This window comes from Aquarana catesbeiana, linkage group LG05 (assembly GCF_042186555.1).
Source record: "Aquarana catesbeiana isolate 2022-GZ linkage group LG05, ASM4218655v1, whole genome shotgun sequence".
NCBI lineage: Eukaryota > Metazoa > Chordata > Amphibia > Anura > Ranidae > Aquarana > Aquarana catesbeiana.
In genome coordinates, this window is record NC_133328.1 from 64954250 (window position 1) to 64978342 (window position 24093).

Sequence of the window (24093 nt, forward strand, 5' to 3'; positions counted from 1 at the left end):
TAAGGCCAGATTTGTGGAGTGCACAACTAATAGTTGTCCTGTGGACAAACTGTCGATCTCTGCAGCTCCTCCAGAGTTACCATGGACCTCTTGGCTGATTCTCTAATTAATGCTCTCCTTGCCCGGCCTGTTTGTTTAGGTGGACAGCCATGTCTTGGTAGGTTTGCAGTTGTGCCATACTCTTTCCATTTTCGGATGATGGATTGAACAGTGCTCAGTGAGATGTTTAAAGCTTGGGATATGTTTTTATAACCTAACCCTGCTTTAAATGTTTCCACAACTTCATCGCTGACCTGTCTGGTGTGTTCCTTGGCCTTCATGATGCTGTTTGTTCACTAACGTTCTCTAACAAACCTCTGAGGGCTTCACAGAACAGCTGTATTTATATGGAGATTACATTTCACACAGGTGAACTCTATTTACTAATTAGGTGACTTCTGAAGTCAGTTGGTTCCAGTAGATTTTAGTCAGGGGTATCAGAGTAAAAGGGGGCTGAATACAAATGCACGCCACATTTTTCTGATATTTATTAAAAATTTTGAAAACCATTTATAATTTTCCTTCTACTTCACAATTATGTGGCACTTTGTGTTGGTCTATCACATAAAATCCCAATAAAATACATTTACGTGGTTATAACATGACAAAATGTGTAAAAAATCTAGGGGTATGAATATTACTGAAGCACTTCAGGTATGGTATGGTTTTTGTACTGTAGGATTCCAGACAACATGGACTCTGTACACAAATGGGGAATGGTACCAACTTGCTTACTTGTCTCACTTCCAGCTCCAGTTGACAAGGCCGGCATGGCTGCAGACTAACAGTAACTAAGCAGAGATGAGCACAGATCCACACCCACAAGGTAGGCGATAGCTGTAGTAGCTCCAAAGGCCAATCTCTCCAGCACGATTCCTGTAGTCCCAGTGTTTTCCCCTAGAAAGAACACAGACATCATTTGTACAATAAGCAGACCTGGTAATTGTACATTTCAGCTCTTTCAAGTGAAACTGTGCTATAAATAAAGCTAGAAGTGCATTAAAAGCCCGCACACTGCTTATACTTAAAGTGTATGTAAACCCTACATCTAGATTTTTTTACCATTGGCATCATACATCACTATATACAGTTTTCTTAATTACATCTTTTTTTTTTTAAATCATTGCAAAGTTTCTTACCTGGGGATCCTACCACAAACTGCATTTTCTGTTGCATGTTGACAATGTTAAGTCACTGCCTCACCTTTAACAGCAGCATTGTTAGTTAGCCCTGCAAGATATCCAATAGACCCGATTGTCAGCCCAACGGCCAATTGAAGAAGAATGCAGGGGAGGCTGACCACTTTGCTGCTAATTGCAATACAGTGGCTCGGTGCTGGCCACCTTCAACAGGAAGCGCTGTAACTGGCAGGATCTCCGGGTAAGAAACTTTGCAGCAAATTCACAAGAATAATCTGTTGACAGTCCAACACCAGATTTAAACAAAATCTACCCTTAAATAAAAAAAAAAAACGTGAAGTATTGCAGCTTACCGGTCCTTAGACGTAGTGGTTTCATTAGTTTTCCTTTTTCACACTTTTGACCCTTATTCTAACCTAGTAATCCTGCCATTAATTCACTTCCTATCCTAGTGTGACAACTGTACTGAGCATCTTTGTCACCCTAGAACAGGGGTCTCCAAACTTTCCAAACAAAGGGCCAGGTTACTGTCTTTCAGACTTTAGGGGAGCCGGACTAGGACCAGTGGGAGTTGAAAATGTCTTGGTGTCAGTGGGAGGAATAGTGGCCCATAGCTGGACCCATCATTGGTGTCAGTGGAAGGAATAGTGGCCCATAGTTGGTGTCAATGAAAGTAATTGTGCCACTTTGATGGTTTCAGTGTAGGAACAGTGCCCCATTGTTGGGCCCGAAGTTGATGCCAGTGGGAGGAATACTGGCACATAGTTGGGCCCATAGTTGGTGTCAGTTGGAGGAATAGTGGCCCATAGTTGGTATCAATGGAAGTAATTATGCCTCACTGTTGGTGCCAGTGGAAGGGAGGAATAGTGCCCCAAAGTAGGTGATACTGGGAGGAATAGTGGCCCCTTCCATGGTGTCAGTGGGAAAAATAGTGGCCCATCGATGGTGTCAGTGGGAGGAATAGTGGCCCATCGTGCGTATCAGTGGGTGGAATAGTGGCCCATCAATGGTGTCAGTGGGAGGAAGTGGCCCATCAATGGTGTCAGTGGGAGGAAGCGGCCCATCAATGGTGTCAGTGGGAGGAAGCGGCCCATCATTGGTATAATTGAAGCAATTGTGCCCCACTGTTGGTGTCAGAGGGGAGAATTGTGCCCCATTGTTGGTTTCAGTGGATGGAATAGTACCTCAAGGGCCGGATAAAAGCAAGCAAAGGGCCGCATCCAGCCCCCAGGCCGCAGTTTGGAGCCCTAGAACAAGGAGTGTGTTAACATTAACACCGCCCTCTCTTCTCCATAACAGGGGAACAGTTTTGTATGGCAGGGAACAATGCTAATTGATCACAATCCAGTCCAGAAGTTATCAGCTCACAAGGTTTCTGGCTGAATTAATAGGTTATATTTTTAAAATTTTTTTGAACTTGCAGAACAGATATAATAAAATGCCTCCAATGGCACATTTAAAAGTAGACTAAAAGGTGCAAATAAGAAACTTATTGTTGTAGTTTATATACACATTAAGCCTAGGGATAGAACGAGAAGATGCATTACTTACCCGACTCCCTGCTTCAGCCAGCTCTGGCACTCTATTCTTCCTGAAACTCCAGCCTGGGAATGGTCCCTCTGTGTCATCAAATACAATGCAGGGCTATTAACCCTGCAATGTACATGGAGAGGGCGAGTGTGTGACCGCAACCAACTTAGGGAGGGTTCTGCGGGGCACCAGTTGCACAGATAGAGGGAGCCTGCTGGATCTTGGAATAAGATATGTTCCAGCACCCCTAGACATAATCAGCATTTAACCTTTGCAGTGCAGGGGGGGCAACTGCAAGGGTATTTATTTTTGATGTTGGGCTTTACAACTGTTTACAGTTCGGCATGTTGTCAAACACAATGAAAACTAGATTTGGGGTTTACGTACACTTTAACATGTATGTAAAGGCTAGTAATGAACTTTATTTATTTGCTCCCTTTTAGTCTGCTAGATGTACCAAAGTGCTTTGTTTAACTCTTTAATAGGTGTGAAAAATATCTGTTAATCCACAAGAAATCTTGTCAATTGATAATCTCCTTGGCTCTCCACCTGTGAACAAAAGGGGATTAAGGAGACTGGGGGAAGGGGAGGTCTTTGTTCATTGTAATGCAACAGAAATGAAGTAGGCAGGGCTGACACCATGTGCTTAGGAATTCAGACTTGGGCTGTCATGTCAAAGAGGAATGTAGGAGCACACTATAGGGACGTTTTACTAAAGCTGGGGTGTGCAAAGTTTGGTGCAGCTCCAGCTTCCAGGTTTTATTGTCAAAGCTTAATTGAACAAACTGACGTTAGAAGCGGATTGGCTACCATGCACAGCTGCACCACATTCTGTTTGCACCAGTTTTAGTAAATCGCTTCTTGTATTTCTTGCATTTCAACAGTTATTCTTCTGTGCTTGCAGCATGTTTAAAACGATAAAACATAATGAAAGCATGATGAAGGGTTGTTGTATTCCAAAGAGTAGTAAATATGTTTTTTTTCCCCCCTATTTTGAAATACATTTTAACTTCCCTTTGATCCCTTGCCTAAGAGAAAGGATCCCCTGTGTAAGCTCCAAATTGGAGCTTACACAGGGCTTAGGACTCTCTCCTCCTCTTCCACTGGCAGAGGTCAAACCTAGTAGCAGATCTCTTGGGCACCCAGTGGTACATAATGAGAGTAAAGGGCCTGAGTCGCATCCTCCCCAGGCATTAGGCTAAGTTTACAGAAGCAAATTAGACTGGTACAAATTGCAGTGGCAAAAATCAGAAATTCCTGCTGCGGCTCTGAGAGGCTAGCTGCAGCTGCTGGTCCCATTCACTATAGTGACAAGTCATTGGCAGCCATTGGTGGCTTTTTGCACAGCCAGCAGTTACCTGTGGTGATTGCTGCTGGATGCACTTTCGGAGCAGCGAATAGCTGCGGCTGCCGGCAACCTGTAATTATAGTGAGCAGGGCCGGCGGCCGCAGCTAGCCACTCAGAGCTGGCTGAATGGATGGTGCTTAGGCACAGATTATGATCCGCTGAAGAAAGGAAAATGGCTGGCATCACAGTTAAGTGCAGCAAGACATCAGTGTATACAGCATAAACAATCAATGCATTTCCACCATATCAGCCTTGCTCGTGAGTAAGGCTGTTATGGCAGAAATGCATTGACTGTGTGTGCTGTATGTACCGATGTCTTAATAAAGCTGATGTCTTGCTTCACTTGACCATGATGCTCTCGATCTTCCTTTCTGTGATTCCTGCTGCTACAATTCGTACCGGCCTAGATCGTCAATGTGAATGTCGCCTTAGCTCCTTGAGGGTGAGTGGAGTGGCAGGAAAGCTAAGGGAAGGTAATTATATGTGTAAAAAGCCCCTCCCGGGTAGCGTGTGGCCCGAGCGATTGCCCGGCACGGAAAGCCGCCCAGGATTGTTTCCAGGGCGGCGCTATGGGAGGTACCAGGGCGCTCTTCCATCCACACCCATTGCCTCCATGTTGCCACTCCGGCGAGCATGCTCAGTTCGCCGGAAGGGCACTTCCGTGTCGGTGGGGCGGGTGTGCGCGACGTCGCCCCAACGTCATGACGTTCGCGCATGCGCGGTGGGGGCGGTGCCGCGCATCCTCGCCTCGGGGGGTCTCTATGAGGCTTCCCAGCTGACGGGCTCCATAACACAGCTGTGCGTCGTTTCGACGCCGGCTGATTGGAGCCCGTCCATTACTTAAATCGGCTCCACTCATTCCCAGTCAAGGCGCTTTACATGCCGGATGCTGGGATGCGTGGTTAGCCGAATCTACATATAATCTACTCAAGGTATTTATTTATTTTTTCTATTACCCTTCCAAATGGGATCACTGTTACATCCTCAGTATTCTCTCCCCTTATTGTTGCACCTACACATTTTTGTATGCTGACACTCGTTTTGCTGCTTTCTATTCCGCAAGACCTGTGTTCCCTGCAACCTAAGCATAGTATATATGGCTGATCTAGCAACATATTTAACCCATACAAATTTACCTTATGCTGTTCAGGCTACAATTGGTAATAACAATTCAAAGTTCCTTACCATGGAACTATATTTCTACTTAGAATCTATGCACACTAACTTACTTATCAGCATATACTAAATTTATTTTCTATGTATTGATTTCTTTCAGTATTGTGTATACATTAAAGCCTCTGAGCATTATAAGCTATACAATACCCACACTCATTGACTTGTACTAAATATACCCTTTTTTTTTTTTTTTTTCTTTTTGAGCCTTGCAACATATTGCTTGTACATGTAGTACTTTGATACATGTACTTCATTTTTTGAAATTCCTTCTACATCAGCTTATCCTTTAATCTTTTTCTATAGGCATTCATTTTGGATCCCCCCTTTCTTATGATATCTTAATCTTTTATTTTTAGGGGCGCCTCCCTCGACCCCAGTATATCGCTTTGGCTTATACGCGCCCGGGTCGGGCGGGATGGGTGAACTGATACATTCCCCTGTGGAGATTGCTGCTTACCAACTTCTAGCTATCACCATCTAAGAACAGCACCCTTACCTACTATACCACATTTGCCCACCATCCCATCTTGCCTTTTCTTGTGGTCTCCTTTTGTATTAAAAATCCCCCGTTCAGAAGTAATCAATGAAACTTTTTCAGGTAGGTGATCAATGGATCATTCAAACCTCCTAACAGATATCCAGTGGTAGTTTTATTACAATATCTGACTTATGCACCATTTTTTTCAATTAATCCAGATGAACCTCTCTTTTCAACTATGCCCCTGAAGAAGGACTCAACAAATATTAAAAACCCCGAAACGCGTCGGGCTTGAATAGAGTCTCTCTGTTTCCCTCATCATTGTTTACTGTTTGATGTTTATTATGTCTTCTAAGTATTACCATTGTGCTATCTAGGATATCCACTCTGTTTTTAACAAATGTATTTTCTTACTAAATAAATAGATTTTTTTATATTGTATACTAATCTACACTTCTATATTCTCTCTAACTCTGTGCAAGTGGCGGGAAAGTCCACTTAGGGGAACCTGTTGTCTTATGTGTAAAAAGAAGCAGCATTAAAGAGCACCTGATGAGCAAAAAGAATTCTGGTTGGCTGCCCGTCCAGTAAAATCACCTTTACTTCAGCAAGTCCATAAAAACTTGTCCAAAAACACAAATAGAGGGAAAAGCATCACCAGCTACTAAAGAGCACCTATGGCTTTGCCCAGCATTGGTATGGCACAGGTTCACTTTGCACAATTAGAAAAATCCTTAGAAAACTACGTTTTGTGAATCCTATAGAAAATACATCAGAGTTAAATAAGGGGCCAATTAACATGCTGAAGTAAGTGTGCAGTGAAATGATTGGGTTCAGGTACTTCAATCAAGTCCGGGGTAATTAGGTGTGATTGGACATATCAGACAAGGCTATAAGGAAAAGGAATGTAGGGGCAGATGTGAACCGGCCTCGTCTGCTGAACAATTTTTTCTTGTCCTTCAGTCACTCAATAGAAAGCCTTTATCATTTCAATGCCGGGACGTCAAAGGCAAGCAAATTTATCATCATTCTAAATGAATGAATCATTTTGCTTCAAAGGCTGGATTGTTTTATACATTAGCCCTATTAAGACCATAATTTAGGAGGACATGTAAAAATTTGCATGGTGCTACATGTAACAGGTTAAAATAACACCCCCTGATGGGAGATGTACATTAACGTTTGGCAAAGCAAACAGCAGACTTGTAATACACACTTCTCAAACCTGTACAGTACATATGTCTGGGGGAAGCTGATCAGAGACACTTGATGCAGTCTGTGCGCAGGTTCATGTCAAGCAAGACAGAGGATGAATTGAATCGTTTAAAGGGTCAGTCCACACAAAAAATATTTCCGTTTTTGGCATACGTCCGAGATTTGGAGGTGCATCTATGAAACATTTGTCTAGCTGTTCGCCCATCCAAACTGCATGTAAACATGTTCTGTGTGAATGGGGCCAAATCAAAGGCTAGATTCTCTGAAATTTGAATGTGTGAATATGTTAATGACAGCATTATGGCTAACTAGATGGCACGGCCATAGAAAATTAGTATGCTCCTCAGCTACATTTAGCGGGGACAACATGGTATATTCTGCATTTCGAACTGCAGAGAATATAGCCTGAGAACATTTGATTTTGCACCATTCACACAGAACAAGCCTTTATACAGTTTCAACAGGTGAACAGCCTGGAGAGACTATCTGTGGAGATGACTGTGTTGGTCACCAATACAAAGGATCATTTTGTAAAATGATGATTGCAAAATGAACAGTGTGACGAGGCAATGGGAAAAGCAAACAGAATTCTAGGATGCATCACTAGAGGGATCACCAGCAAATGGAAGGAAGTCCTGATTCCCCCCTATAGATCTTTAGTGACACCTCATTTAGAATACTGTGTCCAGTTCTAGAGACCTCACTTACAAAAAGATATTGATAAGAATGAGTCCAGAGACGGGTAATAAAAATGGCGAAAGGTCTGGGGGATAAAACATATCGAGAGTGACTTCAGGAACTTGATATGTACAGTCTGGAGGAAAGAAGGGAAAGGGGAGAATTAACTGAAACCTTTAAATACATCAAGGGGGTGAATAAGGTTCAGGAGGGCAGTTGTTTCCATATGAAATCAAAATCAAGAACACAGGACATGACCTCAAAGTAACTGGGAGAAAGGGCAGACTCAATAGACTACTCTGTCTTTTTCTGCAATAATTTTTCTATGTTTTATATCTTTAGTAGCTTCAAAAAGGGTGCAGATATGGCCAAATGCTGGGACATTTTGACACATACAAGCTGTGGAGGAGCTTGCACTTAAATCCTCCATATACCACTGACCCATCACTAGGATGGGCTACCTCACTGACCAAAAAGGAGTAAAAAAAGAGGCAGGAAGGGACATGTCAAGCTTCCTGGCTATGAGAAAGATCCAGAGCATTGCCTGTCTGTACAGCCAGTGATTTGGCTGAACCTGAAGACATTTTGAAGCTGCTGCGGATATGTGCACCTCTAGGTGTTTAGACCCCCCCCCAAAATGTTGCCTTAAAGTTCCCTGCAAAAGAAGAGATCGTATACTCAACTCTCTGGTGGCCCATGTCTCTACAGGACACAGTAGTAATATAGGATTCTCAAACAATGAAATCATCGTAGTCTAAACAAGCAGCTTCTGTTGACCAGGCAAGGGTACACACATACCAAAATTCGACCGGGTCCTGCTAACTAGCTGAATTTCGATACATGTATACCCAAATTTACTGTCAGCCTCGCTAGCAAACCCCCAGGTCCAAGGTGGACCAATGTAAAGCCTACCATACATGAATTGAAATTTGTCTGGACCGGCCAAGATTCGATTCATCAATGGGCAAGATTATACCCACGACTTGGCGTACAAACAGCTGGTGGGATTTTTTATGTTTGATTACTGCAGAGGGCTAAAACCGCTAGCAGTGCTCAATATGTTCTGCCGGCCGGGAATGCTCCCTGTACCCCCCTGCCAGCAGAATACAATAGCACTACGGGAGGGATTCCCCTATCAACATTTATTTTTCTTTATTTTATTATTTGGATGGAGCAAGGCATGTTTAGAACTTTTAATTCAGTCTGTGTCCCCATAAGGAAGGTTTCTCTTTACCTGTCTTTCTAAGAAGAGTCAGACGAAACAGAAGTGATGGGAACATGGATGGCAATAAAAATGCTTCTACTAGAGTGGGGACAGATTAGAACCTCTGCCACATTTTTATTACTGTCTGGCCATTAGGCTGCTGTTTGTTCCAGTAGTTTGCTCATTCATGGCATTAAACACTACAAAGATGTCACAAGAGGCTAAAAGAGTTGGAAGCAGAATACTGGGGTCGTGAAAATAAAAATGGCTGCTATGACTGTTAGGCAGGGAGGTACCCTTCCAATAAATGGGGTCTGTGTTTGAACTACAACAAGAAAACAAAAAAGAGCCAAGAAGATCTCATCAGTCATTTAACAAAACTTATTGATAGAGAAAGAACAGATTACCAGGCTGAGCTGCCAAGAGTCAGTCTGTGCGATCTCCCGGGATCGATGGTAGAGAGCCGGCCTACAGAAAGAGAACGATTCTACAGTGAATGAGCTGAGATGCCAAGCTTGTCCAGAATGGACCAGGTGCGGGACACCTCTGGCAAGGCTGCCGTCACTGAATTACAGCTCATTATTTGGAGCCAGGCACAGTTTTTGCCGGAAAAAAGCCAGGGAAAGGATTTACAGAAAGAATGACGAGCTTTGATGCTTGGCATAGTTATAAGAACTAAGAGGCCTGTAAACATGAATATTGTGGCTTTGCTTACATATAAAACTAACGCAGATGAAATATGTAATCCAGCATCAACAATTCCTCTAAATACACACCACCCCGCAGAGAAATCATTGTGTTCACTTGTAAGATGCAAAAACCATACCAATGGCAGAAACCACATTAAAATATGTATTTATAAGAATCTGAGATTATTTTGATGGCTTGGAAATGTTTCCCGATGATCCCTAAATCTGCAATTCATCTTTAAAACATACTTACCTTTTCCAGATGGCCAGCCACGTGTGACACGTGACACTGGTTTCTTCATCCTTTTTGTGTCTTCTCAGGCGGTGGAGTGACCCTTAATGCAGAGAGCATCACTGACTTGATGAAGTCCCCCAATCATGTACTTTATAGCATGGGGGGCACTGAAGAAAATGAGGACTGGCTGTAGAGAAAATTATTTTTCTGACTATAGATGCTACCCGAAAATACTAGTTTAAATGGTTAGGCTGGCCATACACAGTGTAAATTTCTTTCCTGCAATCCGTGAAATTTGCATGATCCCCCCATCAAAACAAACAGTGTTTACCAGGGAATCAGCAATCGTCTTCTCTCGGTGGGGGAAGCCATCCCCGCTGGGAGAAGACAATGATTATTGCTAGCGGATAGTCTCAGGAGATTCTGGCAGGCTGGTAGAACCTAAACTGATCGATTAACTTGGTACATTCAGCCTGCCCATTAACGGTTCGAACTGTACATGGCCAGCCATAGATCACCTTTTCAGAAATGTAATTAAAAGGTGAACACCATACACCTTTCCCACCCTTCAGGGTCCCACTGTACTTACCCTCCATGGGTGATGAGCGGTCAGTGACCACACAGCCAGTGCTGCAGGCCAGGGTTGTGAAATCCCCACTCTACTCCTTGCAGTGCTTCCTGGACAGATCAGAGCGATGCTCTGTGCCGGTGCTGACCAATCAAAATCACTCTGATCTGCCCCAGAAGCACTGCAGAAAGAAAAGCAGATATTTCTAATCTCTGGACTGCTGTACCTGCTACGTGGGCACCAGCAGCTCATCACCCAATGGGGGGCTGAGCTGGGAATCAGAAAGTGTAGGGTCTGGTGGGGGACCAGAGGAGGGCTGGAGTTTGCTGAATACTGATACTAGGAGAGGGAGAGACTAGGGGGTGCTGCAGCTGCACAGAGAAGCACGGAATCTGTATGAGGATTTTTGTCCTCTCTGCTGTCGACTGCTGAGAAAGAGGAAGGGGGGGCAAAGACGAGCCTCTCCGCTGATGCACACTGCTGAGATAAGGTGGGGGCAGAGACAAGGGGGTTGCCGCAGCTGCAAGAGAGGTGAGGGCCACATAAAATAGCCTAGGGGGCTGGATTCGGCCCGCGGGCCTTGTGTTTGACACATGTGGTGCATCACCTTTTCATTTTTTCTGAAGAGGTGAACTTACACTTTATAGTGGATGTAAACCCGAATATATTTATTTTTTATGTCATAATGTAGAGTATAAGATTTCCTATCATTTGAGCCCAGTCTTGCCACAAAGAGTTAATCCAGCTCTGAGCAATCCTCTTTTATTGTTCAGTGAGATAAAACTTGACAAACAGAGAAAAACTTTGTCAAATCCTCCCCCTTGCTGTGAGTGACAGGTGATTTACATATCTCGTGCACTAGCCTAAGACATGCATTATTTTTTAATTCCCTCCCCCACTCCTTTCTTTAGCAGCTCTGCAAGGATTGGCTGTTCCACACCTCACCATGATTTGGCATGCTGAAGTCATGTGGTTACTTTCCCGTCTTTTCACTGGATGTCAGAGATTATAGCAGAAGTTCAGTGTAAGAAATACACAGGAGAAAATGCATATTGACAAGGGGAGTGTAGAGGTGGGTGGGAGTCTACTGACATCACGACTCCACCCACCGAGCTCCAGACAACAGACCCACCCACAGAATCTGCAGTTTTTCGGGTCTCATAACAGACAGAGGGGGACATTTGACAGGTAAAGATAAATGCAGGAGGAATGTATATCCTTATAGATAACCCCTATGGCAGTAGTTTAGACAGGATGACATTGGGTCTACATCCACATTAAAGTAGTGATCAACTGAATGGGGGGAGGAGAGCGGTAGAGATCAAGTCTTAAAGTGGACTGCACCTGTTTGGACGATCTACGGAATTAATACAAGCCGTGTTTGCCTAATCTTCTAGTGAGATAGGCATGAACTTCCAGTACGTGCGTTTTCCTGTATTAGTGGTGGTGGTGGTCATTTTGGATCAAAGATTTTTCTACAATTGGAAGAATCAAATTGGTGATGGGAACCTTTTAGTCATTACATTGTTAGAATGTTTTATGTGAACCTATTTAACTAGGACTTTATTTGATCGCCACAAGATTTATGGAAAGATTTATTGTGCATGATTTTTCACAAAGAATAATTTATATCATTGAATCAGCGCTGTAATTATCATTTTGTTATATCATCTCTGCAACTGTTACATTCTGCTGGATAGCTTGTTCTTTTGAAAAAAAACAGACTTAAGCCTGGTACACACGATCAGATTGTTGGCCAACAAAGCGTCAGACTTTTGTCCGAAGAGAGTGTGCCAGGAACTTGGCTTGCATACAAACGGTACACAATTGTCGACCAAACACGAACGTAGTTACATACTACAAGGAATTTCAGCTCTTGAGCGCCACCCTTTGGGCACCTTCTGTTAATGTCATGTTTGGGGAGCATTGATTTTGAGCATGCGTGTTTGTACTTTCAACTTTTGTGTGACGGACTTGTGTACAGACGATAGGAAAATCTGGCAACAGACCGTTGTCTCATGAAAATTTACTAGACTGCCATCCAACATTTGTTGGCTGAAAGTTGGACAACAATTGTCTGATGGAGCTTACTAATGGTTGGATTTTAGGCCAACAGTCATCACACATTCCCTGCCGAAAATCTGTCTGGAAAACCAGATGAAAATAAAAGAAAGCCTAAATAAATAAATAAATAAATTCAGCCATCACATCTAAGGATTGGTAATCTGTAATATAATAAATGTTTGCTTTTGGGTTTAATATTGCTTTACTTTTTTTTTTTTTGTCAGCTAAATACGATTTAAATATTGCATATAAAAATTAAGTAGTCCTTTATCTAGCTAGCAGGTGGCGTATTAGACTGCTGTAAAAACCTTGATGTATACATAGATCAATAGCTGAAGTGGAAATATACACAATAGTGAAGGGGTCAGAGAAGAGACACATCCCTAAATAGATGACCCTTTTTGTTGCTTCAATAAGGCTAAGCGTGCCTCAAGGTAGGCAGCTACTACTATTATGCCTGCTTAGAAAACCTATAGTGCTTTGGAAACCTGCTAGATACAGTCAGTTCCATAAATATCGGGACATTGACACAATTCTAATCTTTTTGGATCTATACACGACCACAAAAGATTTGAAATGAAACTAACAAGATGTGCTTCAACTGCAGACTTTCAGCTTTAATTTGAGGGTATTTACATCCAAATCAGGTGAACGGTGTAGGAATTACAACAGTTTGTATATGTGCCTCACACTTTTTAAGGGACCAAAAGTAATGGGACAGATTAACAATCATCCATCAAACTTTCACTTTTTAATACTTGGTTGCAAATCCTTTGCAGTCAATTACAGCCTGAAGTCTGGAACGCATAGACATCACCAGACGTTGGGTTTCATTCCTGGTGATGCTCTGCCAGGCCTCTACTGCAACTGTCTTCAGTTCCTGCTTGTTCTTGGGGCATTTTCCCTTCAGTTTTGTCTTCAGCAAGTGAAATGCATGTTCAATCAGATTAAGGTCACGTGATTGACTTGGTCATTGCATAACATTCCACTTCTTTCCCTTAAAAAACTCTTTGGTTGCTTTCTCCGTATGCTTCGGGTCACTGTCCATCTGCACTGTGAAGCGCCGTCCAATTAGTTCTGAAAGCATTTTGCGGAATATGAGCAGATAATATTGCCCGGAACACTTCAGAATTCATCCTGCTGCTTTTGTCAGCAGTCACATCATCAATAAATAAATAAATAAAGAGAACCAGTTCCATTGGCAGCCATACATGCCCACACCATGACACTACCACCACCATGCTTCACTGATGAGGTGGTATGCTTTGGATCATGAGCAGTTCCTTTCCTTCTCCATACTCTTCTCTTCCCATCACTCTAGTACAAGTTGATCTTGGTCTCATCTGTCCATAAGATGTTGTTCCAGAACTGTGAAGGCTTTTTTAGATGTTGTTTGGCAAACTCTAATCTGGCCTTCCTGTTTTTGAGGCTCCCCAATGGTTTACATCTTGCGGTGAACCCTCTGTATTCACTCTGGTGAAGTCTTCTCTTGATTGTTGACTTTGACACACATACATCTACCTCCTGGAGAGTTTTTTTGATCTTGCCAACTGTTGTGAAGGGTGTTTTCTTCACCAGGGAAAGAATTCTTCGGTCATCCACCACAGTTGTTTTCCGTGGTCTTCCGGGTCTTTTGGTGTTGCTGAGCTCACCGTTGTGCGTTCTTTCTTTTTAAGGATGTTCCAAACAGTTGATTAGGCCACACCTAATGTTTTTGCTATCTCTCTGATGGGTTTATGTAAAGAATAAAGGCCAAGTTGGCCAAACGCTGCGCTAAAAATTGTGCTTGTTGATTAAATTGTAAATAAACAAAATATGAGCAACCCGCACCAAAAGTCTACAATACAAAACTTAAAATCACAAATTATATATAAAGGTGCAGCGCTAAATTTTTAAAAACAAAAAAATTGATACATCAAGTGAAAACCATGCTGAAACCAGAAAACTAAGGCAGTCAGTATGAAATAGTGCTAATAATGAAACAAATATAAATCACCCAAGTAACATTTATAATCCTCTATAGGTAATCAGATAATTGAATAAACAATATGTGGCTAAAAGTCCTCAAAAGCGGATCAGTGTAGTCCACAGTAACAGTGTTTAAAGTCCAAAAACAAAAACAGTGATCAGTGAAGGTCTAATCGACACTGTGATGAAGAGGGAGTCCCTTGTTCCATAGAGCAAAACACCCAGGTGAATAGGTTGTCTCCTTACCAGTTGTGAAGACCAATAAGTTGGTCTCACCGAGCCCAGGGAGTTATGGTCTCCCAAAAACCTTACAGGGACTCCAAGGCTATAACATCCGTATCATCAGCAAAAGGCTAGGAGGGACCAGGAGTTGTTCCGTCTGTGGTCAGCAGTATTACTCAGAATAGAAAACAGAAAAAGCTCCCAATGCAGTATGTAAGATAATCTATTAAACTCAAACAGATTTGCACTTACAGGAAGATGCTTGAATATAGGCAGAATATAGGCAATCAAACGGGCCAACAGTGTATCCAGATGGTGGCGTCTCTCCAGGCTTCCTACACACGCTATCGCCGGTAATCCTCCTCCGAAGAGGAAGGCATAATGACGTCAGAGATGCATAAGAGAGAATCTCCAACTTGTCATTAATGCCTGGGTGCTGAGGGAACTTTTTTTTCATATGGTGTGTGAAGGTACTAAGATAAGGCCCCTGTGGTCCATGGTGACTGAGTTTGTAACTGATAAACTCGCTCTTCCTAACATATGCTCCTCCTTGCGATGTTTATTGGAAATATTTGAACAGGAGGAGTTGGATGTGTATAGCCAACTATTTCTTAGAATTCTTTATTTTGGAGTATGGAAGCTCATAGGAAGGAGGTGGATATCTATGGAAAAACTGACGTTAAGGATGTGGATGAAAGTAATAAATGATGACATTCTTCTATACCTTATGACGTATGAGGCCCGGGGATTAGGAAGGTGTGTTATCGTCGGGTGGACTCCACAGACACTCTGGAGGGAGAGATGCATAATTGAGATAGATTAGTGGGGGGAGGAATGCTGCCGCATGATTGTGTCTTGATGGGCCCTAACCATGAGTAGGGGTTAAGTACTACACACTGGTTTAAAGGATGGGGTTTGGGAACTCCCTGCTCGATCTGCATCTGCCCAATGGTTTTGGTTAAAGGTTGGTATATCCAAAGAATGAGGCCTGTTGCCTTCTTGTTCTTTTGGGAGTGGGATTTTTGGAGGGGGGGGGGGTGTTAAGGTATTCTACTTTCTTTGTTTTATAATGAAAAAATATAAAAAATCCAAATATCATAATTTTAGGAGTAAGCGGTCTAGAAAACGATCCGATATTAGGGTACTTTATGCTTTGTGATAATGGCCCTTGGGTTGGACATGCAAATGTCTACGGTTATTATGCCGTATTTCAAATGTATGCAGTCTTTGTATATGATCCTACTGTTCTGATATATTAAAATCTTTTTTCTTTTTTTATTCACATATCTTAAAACTCTGGTGGAGAAATCCAGCAAACTGAGTAGATGTTGAGCAGCCAGGTACCATCCAATCAACTTAATCAAGTACCAGTCATCTAAGTGTAAGGATGTAAATTCAATATCACATACAGCTGCCAGCACCGGTAAGAGTGAAAGTATATTCAGACCAACCTCACAGCATATAGCCTCACCGAGATCTGTCCCGTGTTCACTTTGTGTGCCCTTCATTATTGTGACAAGTGGTTCCTCAAATGGACAAATAGTAATGCAAATACTATTTTATTAGAGTGGAGAAGTTTTAGAAATGTTGTCAACTGCTGCCTGTGTACCCATTTGCGATATTCTCCTGACTTCCTGTCCCAGTGGTACCATAAACATCATGTTGTCACTAGAGCAGGAAGTAAGGGGGGAAAAAAGCTAATAAAAGAGACAAAAATAAAAGATAAATCTCAGAAACTCTAAATTTTCCCCACTTCACCCAGAACTAAATATAAAGTCTGGATGGATTAAAGCATATTTCAGGGACCGTAGACCTACATTAATGAACTAAAGTGTGCTTTTATAGCCTTGCCTGGACTTGTTCTTTAACACATATGCAGTAAGGGAACCATATGCATCACTGCAGACAGTGCTGATAGCTCGGTAAAGTCTTGCAGGCAGAATAATGCGAGTCTTCACAGCCCTGAATGTGTTACATGACATCATACAAAACACAAGACGCTGTGCGTTTAAAACTGTCTTCAATAATTACAGTTGGAATCAAGGAGGAAACTCAGGAAACTCATTGAACACTTGATTTGGCCACACAACAAGGAAAGAACCGCATTTACTTTGACTAAGGCTGTGATTCATTCCTGCACTTCCCCAAATATTCTTATTAAGAGAAAAAAAAGCCCTGTTTTCCTCTCGCAGTGACAATGCCATTACTCAGCCTGGAAAGGAAAAGTACATTGCAACATTCAAGAACCCATTGGTAACCATTGGAGAATGACAAAGCCTTCTGGGCTTCATCAGGCCTACAGAACAAGGCCCAGAGCTTTGTCCAGAAAAACACAGGACTCGCCAAGGACACACTGTAACTACAGAGGAGAGTTGGGCTTCAAATGGTAGTCTATCCACACAACTATTTTTATGATGGAAAGAAACGCTGTTTGGTCTCAGAGTCAAATTTGACAAATGTCTGATACAGCGTTATGGCCTCATAAATGAGAAATAATGGGGAAAGTGCGGCAATAAAATGGAAATTTATACATCTGTGATTAATTACGCTATAGATTTAAGACAATACAAACATTTCTTTGATAAAAGTTCAAAGTGTATATTTTGTCGGCAGTGGAAACCATGTTGTATGCGATGTCTAAATGATGTCACGGCTCACAAATTGGCTGCTTGCGAGGAAAGAAAAGGAAGGAGAGACACCGCCATGTTGGAGGGTTGGGGAAAAAAAAGTTTCCACATATTCTGGAAAACCATTTTTGAATACCATTCTCACACGCTCTTGGCAACCTGTGCTTCTTAAAGTATCCTCGTCATTATGTAAAATATGGGGGCTGCCTTTGCTTGTTTCTTGGGGGTCCTTGGCTCCCAAACGTTCTAATAATAACGCAACACAGAAAGCGCTGAGGTAACTGAATCAGTAAGATGGCCAGGAAACTAGTATTTTGAGGACAGAGGGGGCAGCAATGGAAGCCACAATATTTCTATCAGTAGGGATTTTCTTCAACCTGATATTAGGGGTTAACTCACATACCCAAAGATGTCTCCTCAAAAGCCCTATGAGTCTGGACTGGCCCAGTTTCTCCTCTACTCAACTGGTCCATCAATGAGCATCCACCTGGATCAATGCAGGTGTGCAGGAACCTAATGTCCGAGAAGAGCTGAAAGGTCACAATTATTTCCTCCTGACAAGGTACAACACCAGCGAAACCTTCATTTTTAACCTTTGGCTAAAGTGAAGAAACATTAGAACCTCTATCATTTTTATTAACTTTTATTACATAGCAATAAAAATTTGACTGAGAATCTAAGCCTTCATCTCTAATGGAGGAGCGCAGGACCCTAATCTCTGAGAAGAGCTGAAAGGTCACAGGTTATTCCCTCCTGACAAGGCACAATACCAGCCAAACCCCTATTTTTAACCTTTGGCAAAAGTGAAGAAATGTTAGAACCTCTATCATTTCTATTAACTTTTAGTACATATCAATAAATACTCCACCGAGATGCTCAGCCTTCCTAACTCTAATGCCCCGTACACACAGTCGGATTTTCCGATGGAAAATGTCCGATCGGAGCGTGTTGTTGGAAATTCCGACCGTGTGTGGGCTCCATCGGACATTTTCCATCGGATTTTCCGACACACAAAGTTGGAGAGCAGGAGATAAAATTTTCCGACAACAAAATCCGTTGTTGGAAATTCCGATCGTGTGTACACAAATCCGACGGACAAAGTGCCATGCATGCTCAGAATAAATAAAGAGATGAAAGCTATTGGCCACTGCCCCGTTTATAGTCCCGACGTACCTGTTTTACGTCACCGCGTTCAGAACGATCGGATTTTCCGACAACTTTGTGCGACCGTGTGTAGACAAAACAATTTTGAGCCAACATCCGTCGGAAAAAATCCTAGGATTTTGTTGTCGGAATGTCCGAACAAAGTCCGACCGTGTGTACGGGGCATAAGACCAAAACAAATCTGAATAAAACAGCCTATGAAGGAAGATAAATATGACAAGCCTAGTTTCCAGCTTGGAACAACTCCAAAAGCTTCTCACATTCAGGTAATTATAGTAAATATAATAGTGAAGAAACATGCTGGCAACTAACAAATAACATTCCAGGGTATGTCCTAACTAAACTGGCCATTCTGTAGTAGAATTGCAATATATCCAGGTATTCTGATTTTCCTCCCACTCTCCAAAGACATGCTGGTAGGTTATTTGGCTTCTGTCTTAGGGCTCTTTCACACTGACGATCCGTATGTCCGTTTTTCATCCTTCCGTTTTCGGATGAAAAACAGACATACATGTATCCCTATGGAGCGTCGGATGTCAGCGGTGACATGTCCGCTGACATCCGACACACTCCGGTCCGAAAAGTGTAATGGAGGAAAACCCTACTTTTCCATCCGTTTTCGGATCGGATCGGGTGACGAAGGACACTACGGTCCGTCATCATCCAATCCCCCATAGGGGAGAGCGGCGCTCTGACAGGTCCATCGCTGCACAGTGTGCAGAGACAGACCGGTCATCTTCCTGCTCAGCGGGGATCAGCGGAGCGATCCCCGCTGAGCAAGCGGATGTTCACGGGGCGGATCATCACTGATCCGCCCCGTGTGAAAGAGCCCTTAATTGGCCCTAGTATGTGTATGTATGATTGTGAGTTAGGGCCCTTAGATTTTAAGCTCCTTGAGCACCGGGACTGATGTGAATGCACAATTATATTGTATATGTAAAGCACTGCGTAATTTGGAGGCGCTACACACTGTAAGTACCTGTAATAAATAAAATAAATACATTTATAAAATGGTAAAGACCATCAACGGCTTCCCAAGCTTCATTTGGACTTTCCATTAAACTCGGTAGAGTTCCTATTTTTCACATCCGCACTCTTATTAGAAAATCTTGGGCTGAACAAATCCCATAAGACAGGTAGCCAATATTCCTTAAAAAACACAGCTGGCCCCTAATTCCAGTAATTATCAGTGGAACTGGCTCAAAAAAATCCTGCTGGCTCCTGGCTTGTACAGACTGGCTCCTAAGTTCCATTACCAATTTGTTCAAGCCTGAAGGACAAACCCGATTCATGAAATTTGAGCTGGGCACATATCTGCAGTGTTTTCTTATCTCTCTTCAAAGCACTATGTCCCATAGCTGTCTCTTGCTCTGTAGCTCTGTTATCAGCCTGATAACTTCTCACACGTTCTCCGAGATGGGAGATAGAAGTGTGTGTCGGGGAAGGTTACTATAGATAGATTAGCACACAGCTTGCCATCTAAGAACAGAGCTGTGTACATTCCTTTCTTCCTTTGCCTATTAGAAGAGGGGGTGTGTGCATTTCCTCCAATCAGCTGTCTTGACTGTATGCCCAGGCTTCTCTGCAGTGTTAACCAGGAAGAGAAAATCTGCTAACACGAAGAGCACTTTCTAAAGGATATATACAGATGAAGACAGAAGATATATATATATATATATATATATATATATATATATATATATATATATATGGAGATTTGTTTCATCTCTGTGTATCATCTGAGGCTGTTCATTTCACAGGGTATATGTGAGGGTTTACATACACTTTAAAGTATATAAAATCTTACTGAATATCAGTTTTCTAGAGAATTGTGCATCCTAGTGCTGCTGGCATTCTGCAACCTCTTTGCAGCCACATCCTGCCTAGATAAATTCCAGTGATGGCTGCATTTGTAGGTGCATGACAGGATTTCTGATGATGACAATTATAGATCATGACAGTAAGAGCCCTTTCACACCAGCGGTATCCACTCTTGTTAGCAGGGAATCTTAAGCTGAAGATAATGTTACCTGCTAAATTGGAGCAGAAGAGAATGATCCCTGCTGAATCGGAGCAGAAAAAAATTGTCCCTGCTGAATCAGAGTAGAAGAGAGCAGTCTCTGCTGAATTGGAGCAGAAGAGAATGGTCCCTGCTGAATTGGAGCAGAAGAGAATGGTCCCTGCTGAATTGGAGCAGAAGAGAATGGTCCCTGCTGAATTGGAGCAGAAGAGAATGGTCCCTGCTGAATTGGAGCAGAAGAGAATGGTCCCTGCTGAATTGGAGCAGAAGAGAATGGTCCCTGCTGAATTGGAGCAGAAGAGAATGGTCCCTGCTGAATTGGAGCAAAAGAGAACGGTCCCTGCTGAATTGGCACAGAAGAGATTGCTTCCTGCTGAATCAGAGCAGAAGAGAACGGTCCCTGATGAATCGGAGCAGAACAGGATGGCCCCTGCTGAATCAGAGCAGAACAGGATGGCCCCTGCTGAATCAGAGCAGAAAAGAATGGTCCCTGCTGAATCAGAGCAGAAGAGAGTGGCCCCTGTTGAAACGGAGCAAAAGAGACTGATCCTTGCGTAATCGGAGCAGACGAGAACGGTCCCTGCTGAATTGGAGCAGACGAGAACAGTCCCTGCTAAATTGGAGCAAAAGAGAACCATCCCCGCTGAATTGGAGCAGAAGAGACTGGTCTCTGCTAAATCGGAGCAGAAGAGAGCGGTCCATGCTGAATTGGAGCAGATAAGAACTGTCCCTGCTGAATCGGAGCAGACAAGAACAGTCTTTGCTGAATCAGAGAAGAAGAGAGCGGCCCCTGCTGAATTGGAGCAGGAGAACTAGGCTTCCTATAAATATTTTTCCTGTTTCGGCTGCATCCATTTAAACCCCCTTTACCTTTGATCTTTCATGTTTAGGTCCAAAGAAAAGACAAGGACGTAAACCGTACACAAGATTTTAGTGACTGATTTTACATACAGTGTATACTTAGATGAATCTCAAGCAGCTCCTCCAACAACTTTTTTTTTCCCTCCATGGACTATAAACCACGTGGGCCAAACATCCCTTCATTTCCTCCTCCAGAGACAGGTTTGCTTTACTAAACTTTCAAAGCATGTGCACACATCTGACAGTAGCTAAAGCAATACACCATGGGACATATCAAGTATGAAAAGTCACTGGCAGTATACCCTGTGTCAGTCCAAGGAAGGAGGAATCTCTGCAGATCGAGACACTCAAAATTAAGTGATTTAAGAAAGTTTAGGGGGATTGAGAAAAACAGCCAAGATCTGAGTTTTCCTTAAACTTTGAGCCGTAAGGTGTATATAACGAATGACCTGTCAGATGTAAAGGAGAGACCCTGATGAAATACTGACTAGCACAATGTTAATATATTTCTTCTGTGAACGGCCGTATTTCCAGGGCTGCAAATGAAGCTACATATTTGCACTGATGATGTTGTTTTCTTTGGCCCCACCAGCCGAGTACCCTCTGGAATTTTGTATCAGAAGCCAGTCGCGAGTATTAGTGACTGCTGTATGGAATCGATTTGCTGCAGCGCAGAAATAGCAGCTGTTACAGTATGTCCTGAGAGGGATTACCGAATATTCTTAAATTGAACTTCAATCCATCTTTCCATAAAAACTATAAGTGGACGCCAGAAACGTAACGGCAGTATCAAGTGCACCTGAGGCATTTACAATACCCAGCAGAATTGTTACAACCAGCCTTTAAAAAGACTTCTTTTTGAAATTTCATTATTCCAGTTGTTCCTTGCTTCTATATATCACACTGTATCAGATTTTTTCTGGCATATACTATGTGGAAACAGTGATATATTAAATGCAGTGATACATAGTTGAATTTCCACCAGGCCCCTAGTAACCTCTCAGGCTCCTGTACTGATTGTGACATCTAGTGGTCAGGAAGAGATAAGCAGCTACAAGGTAAAATGCAGTTCCAAGAATTTGGCCATATACTGACAGGTATGCATTGGAGCAAGGGGGTGATTTAGGTGGTAGTCTGAGCAGAAAGTCATTAGAGAGTTGGAGCTTTGAAGCATTGTTTGTAAAAATGGCTTTCACAAAAATGTAATAAAGTTTTCTTCTTTTTTTATATATTTTACCTTTTCGTCATAGAAATTTACACAAGAAAAAAACAAAACACAATTAGCAACATGAAAATGTACAATAAAGCCCATTAGTGCCCTAAGTATATTTAGGGATCTAAACAAAATATAAAATATACAGTGTAGCGCAACCAAAAGCTCATAAATCAAGTCCAAATATTGATAACATTCCACTATAGTGCAACTCTCAGTGACAGTTCATTGATATCCAGTGACTTCAGTGACCACCACCTCTAGCTGGAATGCCTGCTCACCTCCCAATGATGACCCCACTACAGAGTCACACACGCCTGTGGTAATATCTCTCAGGATGCCTCGGGGAAACCCTTCCTCCTCCTGGTGTTCCTGGACAAGACAGACCTCCTCCCGGGTTCTCACGATATGGACCCCACTACAGAGTCACACAGGTCTGTACTAATATCTCTCAGGATACCTCGGGAACACAAATCCTCATCACAATGCCCTAGACAGCTCAGGCCTCCTCCCGGGATCTCATTAACCACTTCAGCCCCGGAAGATTTGGCTGCTGAATGACCAGGCCATTTTTTGTGATTCGGCATTGCGTCGCTTTAACTGACAATTGCACGGTCGTGCGGCGCTGTACCCAAATAAAACTGACGTCCTTTTTTTCCCACAAACAGAGCTTTCCTTTGGTGGTATTTGATCGAGTCTGCGGTTTTTATTTTTTGCGCTATAAACAAAAAAAAGAGCGACAGTTTTGAAAAAAAACACAATATTTTGTACTTTTTGCTATAATAAATATCCCCATTTTTTTTTTTTTTAAAAAGCTATTTTTTCTCAGTTTAGGCTGATATGTATTCTTCTACATTTTTTTGGTAAAAAAAAAAAAAAATTATTGATTGGTTTGCGCAAAAGTTATAGCGTCTATAAAATAGGGGATAGATTTATAGCATTTTTATTTTTTTTATTTTTTTTTACTAGTAATGGCAGCGATCTGCGATTTTTATCATGACTGCGACATTATGGCGGACACATCGGACAATTTATACACATTTTTGGGATCATTGGCATTTATACAGGGATCAGTGCTATAAAAATGCATTGATTACTGTAAAAATGTCACTGGCACTGAAGGGGTTACCAAGGGGTTAACTGTGTTTCCTGGGAGGTGATTCTAATTGAAGTGGGAGGGGACTGACAAGAGGAAGTGACGGATCGTGGTTCCTAGCTAATAGGAACACCTGATCTGTCACTCCTCTCAGAACAAAACACGGATTCGTGTTTTTACACACACACCTCCGTGTTCTGTCCCTCGTGCTCGCGAACGCTCATGGCCGGCGGTCATCGCGACCATCGGCCACGAGCATCGGCACCCTCAGGGTCCCTCTAAGCACGCGCACGCCTGCTACCCCGAACCCGCGAGCTGACGTACAGCTATGACAGTTCGCGGGATCGTGACAACCTGCCGCAGTAAAATCACGGCGGCTGATGGGCCAGCAGTTAAATGTGAAAAACATGCAATCATCAATGATGGTGAGAAGGAGGAAAAATAATATTGTCTTTCTGTAATTCTCTGCCAGTCTCTTCACAGGTTTCCCCTACACCATCGTATAAAATTCAAAATACTAACCACAACATCAACCCCAACTACATCACCAACCTCATCT

The 24093-nt window shown here is 42.6% G+C and overlaps 1 protein-coding gene across 1 annotated transcript in view; it reads right to left on the reverse strand.

The window, feature by feature from the left end:
- Positions 1-24093, reverse strand: part of MPP7 (MAGUK p55 scaffold protein 7) — a gene marked incomplete in the record, with an annotated part of 615576 nt that overhangs the window by 405723 nt on the left and 185760 nt on the right. The window contains 1 exon segment of the mRNA XM_073629838.1: positions 775-936. Coding sequence (XP_073485939.1) covers positions 775-811 — 37 coding nt within the window.